Raw genomic sequence first — 12697 nt, forward strand, 5'->3', positions numbered from 1 at the left:
CCAACCCAATAATCTCCAATCCAATAATCCTTAGTTTCCTATTCTTTTCATGTATATTTGGCTCACTAGCTACGTTTGTGACATAATTTGTCCAATTTCATTTTTGTCTTACACACGTACACACTTTTCTTGCTCTATAATTGCTTGAAAATTACCCAATCTGGTAATTGTGTATAGGATTTATAAATCTAAAAAATTCGTAGCCTCATCCTATAAAGTTTGGCAAGTTGCAACATTACATTCTTCCGACAAGGAATCAACAAACAATAAAAAGCAAGTAAAATTATTTTGCAAACTTGCCTATAAATTTTCTTTTATGTGGAACCATTAGTTCCATTATATTGTTGGTTGTTCAAGATTCTATCATTCTATATATCTAATTTCTGTTGTTAACAAGTGTGTGCATGTATTGATGACAAGTCAATTTGCACCTCGACTATTTCACCGAATACTTGCTACCTCCCACTAGCACAAATACCGAGTAACTCTGTACACCAAGACTCAAATACCAAATGATTAAACAGGAAAAAGAAGTGGTTACTGAGAAATAATAAACAATCCAAAGGTAAATTTTCTCAATACCTATTATAAGTATTTTATCAAAAGGTAACAAAAGCATACAACTTCTGTAGCAATACTGTTTTCAAATACTCTTTGAAAATTAATTATTTTTTTCCAAATCTTAAATCAAAACCAAATCCAAACGCCAGAGAAGGCATCAGTATGTATTCCTTTGCTTGGGTGTAATAATATTTGTAAAGCAGGAGAAGAATAGTAGCAAAAATAGAAAAAGGGGGAAAAAGAGAAATTATATTCTTTGTATTGGATTGAAAATTAACATGGAATAGTGTAGTGTTTGCCTAAAATAGGCACATTAAGCTAAATTTACGAAGAAGGAAGAATAGAATTGGTTTACCATATTAGAATCTAAGGATTTTCATCTCAAGCTATGGCATCAAGAAATTTGGCAAATTAATACATTTTGGTAAAAATATGATACTCCTAATTGAATAGACAGAGTTTCATGTTGCAGAACAACGTTATTCCAATGAAATTCGATCATTTTGTTAAGTATGTGATTATCTCATCTAAAAGTTAAAGTTGTTAGAGAGAATACACCTTTATTTATTTAACTATATCTTCGACACACTAGCTCATGTGCAAATTTAATTTAATTATTTTCATGAGCCAAACATGTGAAAATTCTTTTTTTCAAATCTAAAATCTTTTGTTACTCTAATACAATATTAAATTGTGTGATCATATCATCTAAAAGCTCGACACATTTTTGGAATTTTATAAGCCTTACAATTTCTCATGCTTAGATAAAGCAAGTAAGGTAAATAAAGTGTCAAAGTCTATCCAAGTCCCCAAATCATTCAGCAGAGCTTCACACTAATTATCATTTCAGGGCAGTCTGGAATATAAAATATTCCGCATTCGATCAAGGTTCGAGGAAGAGCCGTACCTGAGGAATATTCTGTAAACAGCCTATCCTAATAGAAATATTAATGACTACAACCACAGCTTAACCCGTGACTTATAGGTCACACTAATTACCGTTTGATGTGTCAAATCAACAGAACTAATTTGACAGACAAGAAAGATATCGAAATGAAGGATATTGAAATATTAAATGGGACCCTCAATATTAGGTAATTTGATGTGTTAAATCATTTAAATCACAATACACAAACAAAAAGTAATCCTATGCTTACGTCCAAAACATCATGTTAAAAATTCGGTTCTACGCCTATTCTTTCTTTTTGCCTTCTAATTTTGTGATCCTTTTAGTCTCTACCATCCACTTAACTCACTCAAAATTCTATATATACTTTCACTCACTTGCATTTACTAGCAACCTCTTAACTTAAATAGTTTTGAGAATACTCATTTCTCCCACTTCCCATCGTTTTCTTCAAATCTTTAATTCAAGCAATTACCTTTGAGTCACTAATAATGGCATGCTTGAAACTCTCCAAAGAGGTTAGTACCCACCATCTTTTTTTTCGATATATATTCATAAAATTGTTAGTTGTATACGATAAGTTTGAGTCTTATATCTTATTCGCGAGAATTTTTATTTTCCGGTATTGTTTGTTCATTAAATGGCTAAACACACCTATCTCACACATAGAGTCCAAAAAAAGATCATTAGTTCTCTCTATTTCTTAGTGCCTACCACTTACCAATCTTTGGTTCTTTTCTTGAAGACAGAATTAAGGGTAAATGAAGTGCATATTCATTTCTTTTGTGCAAATGTTTCCTCATGCAAAGAACTGTATATAAATATAAAGTTAACTTATGTAAACTGCCCGTATAAATACTGTTTTACTATATTATAGTAGGTAACTTACTTTATTTTTCAGGTTACTAGCTAATTATGTCACTTTTTATAAATAGTTACTCGTAGTTATTTTTTAGATGACTTTACAGTACAAAAATTCTTCTACAGTCAATATGTAGAACTTAAACTTAATAAATATAAATAAATGATCTAACACTTCACTGAAGTTTACTGAATTTACTATATTATTTTTCTTTTGTCTTTTAGGTGAAAATGATGAAAGGGAAAGAAATAGAATGCACCAAGGATGGAACTGTTGATCTTGATGGAAAACCAGCAATCAGAGAAGCAAGTGGAAAATGGGTGGCTGGAATTATGATTCTCCGTAAGCTTTCTTTTCTTTTTTTTCTTCCTGAAATTAATCATATTGTAAAAGTCGTAAATTTATCTGTCGAAAAAGAAAAGATTAAAACTTGTGATATCTGCATCTGCTTATCTCTCTTTTGAGTTATATCCAGATTAAGAGTATTATTATTATTATTTATGATAAGCCACAGTTTTTATACACGGTATATACTGTTAGAATCTACATCAATTAAGTGCATGGGTCATAATCTGCCTATATAGTTTGAATAACTTCAATAAAAATCTTAGTTTTGGAATAATTCAAAACATTTGTCTCCTAAAAAAAATTTTGAAATGAAAAACTAAAATTCAGAACACATTGACTAATTCCTAAATAGCAGCCCTTTAGAGTAACTACCTGGTGTTATTTCTACCTTCACCACGTAGATATTGGACTATCCAATATTGAGATATTCGTGTTATATTATTCTAGGTTCAAGATATTCAGTCATGGGAATAAAATTTCAGAATCTTATGGTATAAACTACTACTATTAGTACAATAACAACAAACCCAATGTAATCTTATAAAATGGGGTCTGAGGAGGATAGTGTATACCTTATAGAGATTGAGAGATTGTTTCCGATAGACACTCGACTCAAGGAACAATGAAAATAAAGCAACCAAGTAGCAAACAATAGTAACAACAATGTAATATGGCAACAGACGCGAATGACATGTAATAATAAAGAACCATAAATAAGAAAATACAAAAACAGTCCTTATTACCTACTGGTAAGCCTAGGAGGAACACACTACCATGTAGTTTATGGTATAAACTACATCGTTTCAAATTATTCTAATTAATTCTTATTACCTATTATATTTTCAGATCATATTCCTAACAAGTACTAATATTCACCTACAATATGATTTTACCGACCTAGAGGCTATGGCTAGAGCTTCTTTTTTCTTTTTCTTTGTCATGGAAAAACAATTAAAAGAAAGGTTGATAATGGTGGAATAAGGTGAGGTAATAAACGAAGCCACATATCATGTGTTGGGAAGCTAGAAAATGACAAGAGTGTGAAAAGGCCATAGCCTAACACTTTTCAGAATAACAAAGCCGTGTGTCAAAAAATTCGAGAGCTATTGCTTGGCCTATTTGATAGCTTTCACATATACACGTACATAGGTCTTTATCATATAAAGAACCTAGTGGAATGTATACGATTCTTTCATTTATAATTAAGGGCTACAAGTTTAAATATTAAAAATGAAAATTTTTAAATAACAAAGCATTTTTTCCTTTAATAGACATTACTCCCTCCGGTCCACTTTAAATAATTTTTGGATATTTTTACACGTATTAAGGAATCCACCTTTTAACATTAATTAACAATAATTGACCATATTAACCTTAATTTGTTCATTAGAAATACAACAAATACTCCTAGACTCTTTACTTCAAAGGCAACTTTGAAAAAAAAAATTAATTCTTTCTTGATAATTGAAAAGATTAAATATTATAGACCACAAAAAAAAGCTAAAAAATTACTTAAATTGGATAGGAGGGAGTATGAATTAGCTAAATTTATAGGTAACAAATATCAAATGATTGTACCAAAAAAGTACGTAGGTATTTGGCTCCTCCGTAGTCCGTACTGGGGTAGGTTTTGTCTACAATAGCAAAATTCTTGTGGAAGACAAGGAGGGATAAAGAAGTGACGAGAAAAGCATGCACTATTGGGAAAAGACATCTTTGACACACACCTAGGAAATGAAGTGGTGGTTTTACCACGTCATCCTTGACAAAACTCTTATACTTGGTGGGTGGGTGGGGCAATTATGTGATCTGGACTTTCACTTATCCCTAACTTTTTGCCTTTTTATATATATTTTTTATATAAACGAAAGGGAGCTTTGACATAACGAATAAAGTTGCTATCATGTGATCAGGAGGTCGGATTCGAGCCGTGAAAACAGCCTTTTACAATCCCGTACGTAAAGGGAGACTTTTGCAATATCAATAATCTGTACATTTATGATGTTTCATACTCATATCGCGAGGATTTACGAAGAAGTATAACACATATATTCATTGACGACGATAGTACTCGAGTTAGGTGCATCAACTATTTTATTGGTAATTGTTTTACAAATATCAAGTAACTTTACTTACTAGAATTCAAAATGCATGAAAAAACGTTTTTCTTTTTTCGGTCTAATAAACTATAAACGCTGATCTCCTGTAATTTTCATTGCGATTCCATCGTCCTACTCTTGGTGCTTTTTGTTTCTCTAATAAAGGCAGCTCAATACTTAAGCTTTTACAAAATAATGACGGGCATGGAGTCCGATCGCCAAGTCATTTTTTTTTAGTAAAAAATTTAGGCGTTGATTTATAAATATTCTTGTAAATAAAAGTATTATAAATCATAATATTTATATTTAAAAATACTTAAAAATCGTAATCAAAGAAAATATTACTTGACCTATTTAAATAGAAACAGGGGCAAAGTTAGAGGTTGTTTAGATTGGCTTTTAAGCTGACCAAATCAGCTTTTAAGTCCTTTTTAGCTTTTTTTTTAGTGTTTGGTAAAGTTAAAAATGCTTAAAATAAGTAAAAAACTGCTTAAAACAAGTCAAAAGCGATAAGCTGGGCAATTCCAACTTATTGCTTTTCGGCTTAAAAACTCTTTATGCCGAAAACCACTTTTTTTTTTAGGGAAACTTGCACAGATATCCCAAATAAGTCTCAACTTACCAACCTCTAGCCATTAATCATAGACTTACCAAAACTAGTCAAGCACATATAAAAATTGAAAAACCAAATAAATAAGGTACTTTCTCTCAAAGAATCACATACAAAAATCACCTTCCATATTTTTAAGCGTGATTAGCAACATTAGATGCAAGACGGAAAGGAAATTTCATGGATGAGGTAGCAAATAAAGTGATAAAATACAAACAAAAATATAAAAAAAAATATTTCATGGATTTTTGAAATTCAATATACACACACACACACTATTTCAAAAATCTAAGCAAAAAAGGAACTTTTTCATTGTGTGTAGTTGAAATTCATTGAAAACATATAGATAAGTCAATATATAAAATTTGAGGAAGATTGGAGGTGATTTGGACTGATTTTATATCAAAATTTGTAATTAAATCGAGTTCAAAAAAAATTTCTGCGACACATGTATCACGCATTATCTCACACACAGGTATACATGGATATACATGCGATACACAATTGATACAAATATGATACACATATTATTTTTTTATGTTCACTTTTTACTTTGAATATTCAATTCAAACCACCTCAAAATTTCACCAAATCATCCCAAAACTGAGATTCAAGCTCCTAAAGATGTACCCAATCTATTCTAATAACACTCACTCAAAAGAAAGCAAAATTTTGACATTTTTTGCTATAAATAGCTAATTGGCTAATATTAATAATATTCTATGAATTGGCCAACCTTTATAATGAGCTACTTATAAATGGACATAGCTGGTAGTTTCCCTTTCTATAAGCCAATGCAAACGGGCTCTTAGTAAAGTGCTTATGGTTCAGCATAACCTTGTAGCTTAATTAGCATTCTATTTTCGGGTTAAAGAATCACTAAGCCGCCTTTTTTAGACTTACAAGCTCAAAAGTCTAGATCTGCCTCTGAATAGAAACAGAGTAAAAAAAAGGGGACAGATGAGGATTTATATTCACCCACCAGATAAGGGTGGTGATGGGTGTGTGGTAGAGATGGTGTATTTACTTTCAAAGAGAAGTGCAACAGATTCGAATATGGTGTAGAGAATTTGTTTCAACATCGAGAAATTGTCGTTTTGCATTTAAGTAGGAATTCTTGGGTTCATTCAAGAAATAATAGTGTCAAATCTAACAGGTAATCTATCAGTCCAACTTTAGACATTGATTGCTTGCTAAAAGTTCACTTGACAAGCCAACCTTCTAGCACATGACATGATAATAACCAACAAAGCAAGTCCTATATCATGGGGTGATTGATATGATATAATGGCTACTAGCCTACTATTTAGGTGTGGTCAGTTTCATTATGTCTTAATTCAGAATTTCTATTCCAACTCTCAATCCAGAAATGGACATTATGAAAAAGAACAAGAAGAAACCAAAAGCAGAAATTGTTGCGAAAATAATACAGGGTGTCTCCACAAATCGATATTTCATGCAACCAATAAAGTTGAACTACATACATACGTACTTTTAAAAAGGATAAAGCGACAATCAATTTTTCAAATTGCATTAGGCTTCTACTAATGACCATCATTTCCTCAAATGCAAAACTTGTGGCATATATATATATATATATATATATATATATATATTAACCACTAATTCGAAACCAGAAAAATCAATTATCAATGTCACTAATACTTCTTCTACTTATTCTTTTGCTTAATTGATACTCTATAAAATTTTGGTTTCCATATTGATTATGTAGTGAATCAAGCTTTAGCAACTCTAGCATTTTTCGGAGTTGGGGTGAATCTGGTGTTGTTCCTGACAAGAGTGCTGAAAGAAAACAATGCTGATGCTGCTAATAGTGTGAGCAAATGGACTGGCACAGTCTATATATGTTCCCTTGTTGGTGCTTTTCTTAGTGACTCTTATTGGGGAAGATTCAAAACTTGTGCCATTTTTCAAGTCATCTATGTAACTGTAAGTATCCATTACCTCCCATCATACTTCACAATCAAGAAGAATTAATATTGGCTGCTACCATCATCTTGCACAAGCGTGATTCCTGCTAATCGTTAGTGTTGATTGTAATCAAAGGCCCTATGTCTAAAGCGTGATTCACAAATATTAAATTCTGAACCCCATGATTTCAAAAATACAAAGGGTCCAATGGTAAGAAACTTAAAGGTTGAACCTATCAAGTTTAAATCCTGAATTCATCTCAGATTGTAATAGTCCTAGATCTTGCTCTTACTAAGTTTGGAACTTCATTGACAGGGGTTAGCATTACTAGCACTAGCATCACAACTTTACTTGCTCAAACCTAAAGGTTGTGGGAATCGAACGACTCTATGTGGTGAACATTCAACCATGGGTGTTGGTCTATTCTACATTTCTGTGTACATGATTGCCCTAGGATATGGAGGTTATCAGCCCAATATTGCTACCTTTGGGGCTGATCAGTTTGACGAGCAGCATCCGAGAGAGTCTCACTCCAAAGTTGCCTTCTTCAGCTATTTCTACCTATTCATGAACCTCGGGTCGCTCTTCTCCAACACTATTTTGGACTACTTTGAGGATGAAGGAATGTGGGCTCTAGGCTTTTGGGCTTCTGCAGCATCTGCTTTTGCAGCATTATTGCTCTTTCTCGGAGGCACTGCTAGGTACAGACACTTCAAGTCTAGTGGCAACCCTCTTGCCAGGTTTGGTCAAGTTTTAGTTGCAGCAACAAAGAAGAGTAGAGTGGAGACACCAGAAAATGAAGACGACTTCTACCAAGGGGAAGACGATGACAACACAACTGGTAGTAGAAAAATGCTACACACTTACGGTTTCAAGTAAGTAGAAATACACTTCAGTTCAGTCCACTATGTCTACAAGAATCTCAAATTTATGACCGGACTTTGTCATTCATTTATCATTGATCACTAGTCTATTTACCATTCTATAATGCACTAAACTAGATTTTTCATGTTGCAGATTCTTGGACAGAGCAGCTGTGGTGACATCAAGGGAACTTGACGACCAGAAGCTGAGCGATCACAACCCATGGCGCCTCTGTCCTATTTCACAAGTTGAAGAAGTTAAATGCATTTTGAGATTGCTGCCCATTTGGCTATGTACCATTATTTACTCTGTAGTTTTCACGCAAATGGCCTCGCTCTTTGTCGAGCAAGGCGATGCCATGAAAACTACGATAGCAAACTTCAGGATACCAGCAGCAAGCATGTCTACCTTTGACATCCTTAGTGTAGCAGGCGTCATATTTCTCAACCGCAGAGTTCTTAATCCACTAGTCAGTAGGTTTAAGAAGTGCAAGGGTGATCATACCGGGCTAACTGAACTTCAAAGGATGGGTATTGGACTAGTCATAGCAGTGATGGCTATGCTTTCAGCAGGAATAGTGGAGTGCTACAGGCTCAAATATGCTAGCAATGACTGCAAACATTGTGAAGGTTCAAGCTCTCTTAACATCTTTTGGCAAGTCCCTCAATATGCTTTTATAGGAGCTTCGGAAGTATTCATGTACATAGGCCAATTGGAATTCTTCAATGCACAAGCACCTGATGGACTTAAAAGCTTCGGAAGTGCACTATGCATGACATCGATATCATTGGGGAACTACGTGAGTAGCTTACTTGTAAGCGTAGTGATGAAAATATCAGCAATTGACAACATGCCTGGATGGATACCAGGAAACCTTAACAAAGGTCATTTAGACAGATTCTATTTTCTATTAGCCGGTTTAACATTAATAGATTTGGTTGCCTATATTGCATGTGCTAAGTGGTACAAGAATATTAAGCATAGCGAAAAGATTCAGGAACACGAGGAAGACGACAAGGTGTGAAGCCTAACATACCTGATATGGATCTTACCTTAGGCATGCTTTGCCAGCGCCATATGAATAAGAGGAAGATATGCTGTCACTGTAGCATTTTGTTTAGAGTTTCTGCTTGGTATTTGGATTTCCTTCCTCTCAACGCTCCAAACTCAGTCAACTCAAAATACTCAGCTCTGCAGAATTCTTCAGGGAGCTGAACTCCTCTAAATGTCTAAGTCATCCTTTCTCCTTGTTGCTGCATTTGTTCGCTCTGTCATATTAGTTCTACAATTGACAAGCATTTTGGATTGATATGTAAATGGATTGACTTTTCCTGTATCCAAGAAACTGTTGAACAATATTGATGTACCCTAAAAGATTTGCATCTGAAAAGTCTCATTATTTAACATGCAATTCAGAGCTAGAAAAGCCAGTCTCCACCTCAATAAAAAAAAAACTTGCATGATATTTTTGTAAGATGGCCACAAATATAATATCTGTAAATCCTATTGCCAACAAAGTGCTTCCAGAAATTCTTCTTGAGTTTCTGAATGGCTGGAGCATAAGGTTAGATGGATTTATATATAGAAATCTCAAGAGCTCCTTTTTTCAGCGGAAGCATTTTCGTCATAAAATAAGTTGCACAAAGAACATGAAATCATTTACTAGTTGCAAAATATGTCTATCCTAAGAGGATTCAGGTCATCAAAAAGAATGCACATTCTGAAAAAAGAATCACAAGATTAAAAGCTGCACAAGATGTCAATGTATTCTTTTCCAAGGTCTAGTAAACCAAGAAAATTCATAAGGCAACTGAGATGATGATGACTAGAAATGGTGAAATCTGAAGGATAATGCAACAGGAAGATATATAAATGCAACCTTTCATCCACAGGCAAGTTAGAAAGATAATACACCAGCAGAATTACAAGCAATTTTGGAAAGTAGAGAATGTGAAGTATCTTGCCACTGATTTGTCCAACGAAATATTTAGGTTCGTGATTCCCCAGGTCCCTATAACTGTATAAGAAAATTTCACAGCTACGAAGGAAGCCAAACTAGACTTGAACCATGGACAACTGTTTCCACATTGCAGAAGACACTCTTTGATGCACCAAACTAAATGATATAACAATTCTAAGAACAAGACTCTATAGGAATGACTCAGGTTACAAACATCAGACACAAGATTAAAAAAGAGAAGTATCACGAACCAATAAAAGCTTGAGAGCTCGAGAAACGGCCTCCTCGGCATCATCTGAAAACTCCATATTAGTTATTCCTCTTTTTCTGCTCTCGGGGATAACCAAAGAGGACATATACACTAGGAGGTACCACGAAATGCAGTTATCGGAGGCACTTCCATCCATGATACACAAATGCCCCTAAGTTATCCACTTTCCATCATCATGTAAATCATTGAATTTTGTATCACCCTGCTCTCTTTTTTTCCATTCTACAGTAACAAAGAAGTAATATCGAACATGAGAGTTAATGAATATGTAAATGGTTACTAGCAAGTGCAGTTGGTGTACTCATGCTTTTCTACACATCACTAGATGGAACTGAAACAATGGTGTTTCTAACATCAATAGCCCCAAAAGATTGAGTCAAAGCAATATCAAAACATTCATAGTGGCAGACCTTTTTGTTTAATTCAGATTTATTTCTCCTCCTTTCTTTTTAAATCAAGAGTTAAACATAAGAAATTTTATGTTATTCAGATAGCTGTCAGTGGCAGGATAGTCTAAATTGTTCTCACATTTCGATATTTCTCTTAAAAGTGTAGCACAAGTTGTACAGAGCAAAATCTATTTTCTCATACACATTCTCATTTCATGTCAATTAACCTAACATATAATAAAGTTCATATCTTTCCCAATATATTAAGTAATTTTAATCAAGTTCTTTCACAATCTATTATTGCGCTCTTCGTGCACCAAAAATTTAAACTACTATAAATGAGATGAATTTCACTGGATAAATTAATAGCATAGTCTGATGCAGAGCAGCACAGACATACAGATATGAACTTTATGCGTTTGGACTTTTAATTATACGACATTCCACCTAATCTATTATTGGGTTCGTAATCTATTATTTGCACTTATCTAGTGGATTTTTTTAGCACATATACAAGATCTAAGCATTTTACTCACTATATCCGCCCCTACATGCATACACCAATATACAATCTGAACAGATATGTAACTCAAAAAGGCTTCATGTAATGCATGACAATATATGAAAACTAAGCATCAAATATTCCTTTTCCCCAAAATATTTGGCTTCTTATTGTTATACTATTTTATTATTTTTTGCTGTCCTAGATTCAAACTAGGCAAAATTTAACAAAATTTCATAAAATGTAGTTTCCACACCAAATTAATAAGGAGAAATGCAACTTGTTACTACTACTTTAATTTTGAAAATATGAAATTTATCTAGTCCCTCTTGGCTTGAAAGTTAATCAAACTGACTCTCAGATAATATATGAACGCTAAGCATCAAATATATTCCTTTGTCGCAATTTTTTATTTTATTTTTTTATTTTGCTTTCCTAGATTCAAACTAGGTGAAATTTAACAAAATGATGCTTCGCGCCAAATTGTTATGGAGAATATGCAACTTATACTACTTTAATTTTGAAAATATGAAATTTATTTAGTTCCGCTTGGCTCTACATGAGTTAATCAAATTGACTTTCAATAAAGGGAAAAACAAAAAGGCAAACAAATGAGAAGACGATAGTAGAAGTTGATAATAAAACGACTTACACATGTTACAGGTCCATTGAGCATATTATTAGCATCAATTTGCTCGGGGAATTCAACGGCCATTATTTGATTCCGAGTAACTTGTTTCTGGCGGCTATAATCGGAAAATACACAACATTTCACCGACGTTCTTCGCCGGACAAGGCGATTCGACGCCACGAATTTCAAAGCGTGTGTTCCTGTAAGGAAATCTAGCGCGTCGCCATTGGAGAAGTAACAACAGGGTTTTTGCAGTTATGGAGAAAAGCTGAGAATTGTGGTTTTCATGTGTGGTGAATCACGAAAAACGGGGATAAATTCAAAAAAACACTCTTCAAAATCCGGAAAAATACGCCCACAAATTTTACTGGAGTTCCGGCATAAGTACGGGAGTTCAAGCATAATTATGTTGGAATAGGAAGTATAATAATATACTGGGTCTTTACCTTCGCTTCGAGGGACAAGCACCGCATCTAGGTAAGCGGCATCTAATTGAATTGATTCACCGGATCTTCCATCTACGAAAATGGAAGAGATGTCTGTTAAGGTCGGCTTCATGAAAGCAAGAAAGGAAGCAAGTTTAGCGAACATAGAGATGGAAAGAGATGGATTTTGCCCAGCTGTTGTCAGATCAATTCCCATTCATTCTTTAATGGAATAGGGAACGGGCAGAGCTGCGGCTATCAGGAATGGGCGATAGCCTATGACTAAAAGCGCCGACTATCTATGAATGACCAGGATCGGAATGCCAATCGACGAGA

At 33.9% G+C, this 12697-nt stretch overlaps 1 protein-coding gene across 1 annotated transcript; it reads left to right on the plus strand.

Moving 5' to 3' along the window:
- Positions 1–1774: 1774 nt before the first annotated feature.
- On the plus strand, positions 1775–9594 carry LOC109207061 (protein NRT1/ PTR FAMILY 7.3-like). The gene is made up of 5 exons (XM_019369941.1): positions 1775–1986; positions 2555–2672; positions 7120–7337; positions 7635–8194; positions 8337–9594. Exons 1-5 carry the CDS (start codon positions 1960–1962, stop codon positions 9205–9207), a joined length of 1794 nt encoding a protein of 597 aa, XP_019225486.1. The 5' UTR covers positions 1775–1959; the 3' UTR covers positions 9208–9594.
- The last annotated feature ends 3103 nt before the right edge of the window (positions 9595–12697 follow it).

Source organism: Nicotiana attenuata, unplaced genomic scaffold (assembly GCF_001879085.1).
Source record: "Nicotiana attenuata strain UT unplaced genomic scaffold, NIATTr2, whole genome shotgun sequence".
Taxonomy (NCBI): domain Eukaryota; kingdom Viridiplantae; phylum Streptophyta; class Magnoliopsida; order Solanales; family Solanaceae; genus Nicotiana; species Nicotiana attenuata.

Bases quoted from the DNA above. Each gene is read 5' to 3' on its own strand.
- LOC109207061 (XM_019369941.1), top strand. From the start codon at position 1,960: ATGGCATGCTTGAAACTCTCCAAAGAG. The intron at 1,987-2,554 runs GTTAGTACCCAC...TTTGTCTTTTAG, and splicing joins GCTTGAAACTCTCCAAAGAG to GTGAAAATGATGAAAGGGAA. The intron at 7,338-7,634 runs GTAAGTATCCAT...CTTCATTGACAG, and splicing joins TTCAAGTCATCTATGTAACT to GGGTTAGCATTACTAGCACT.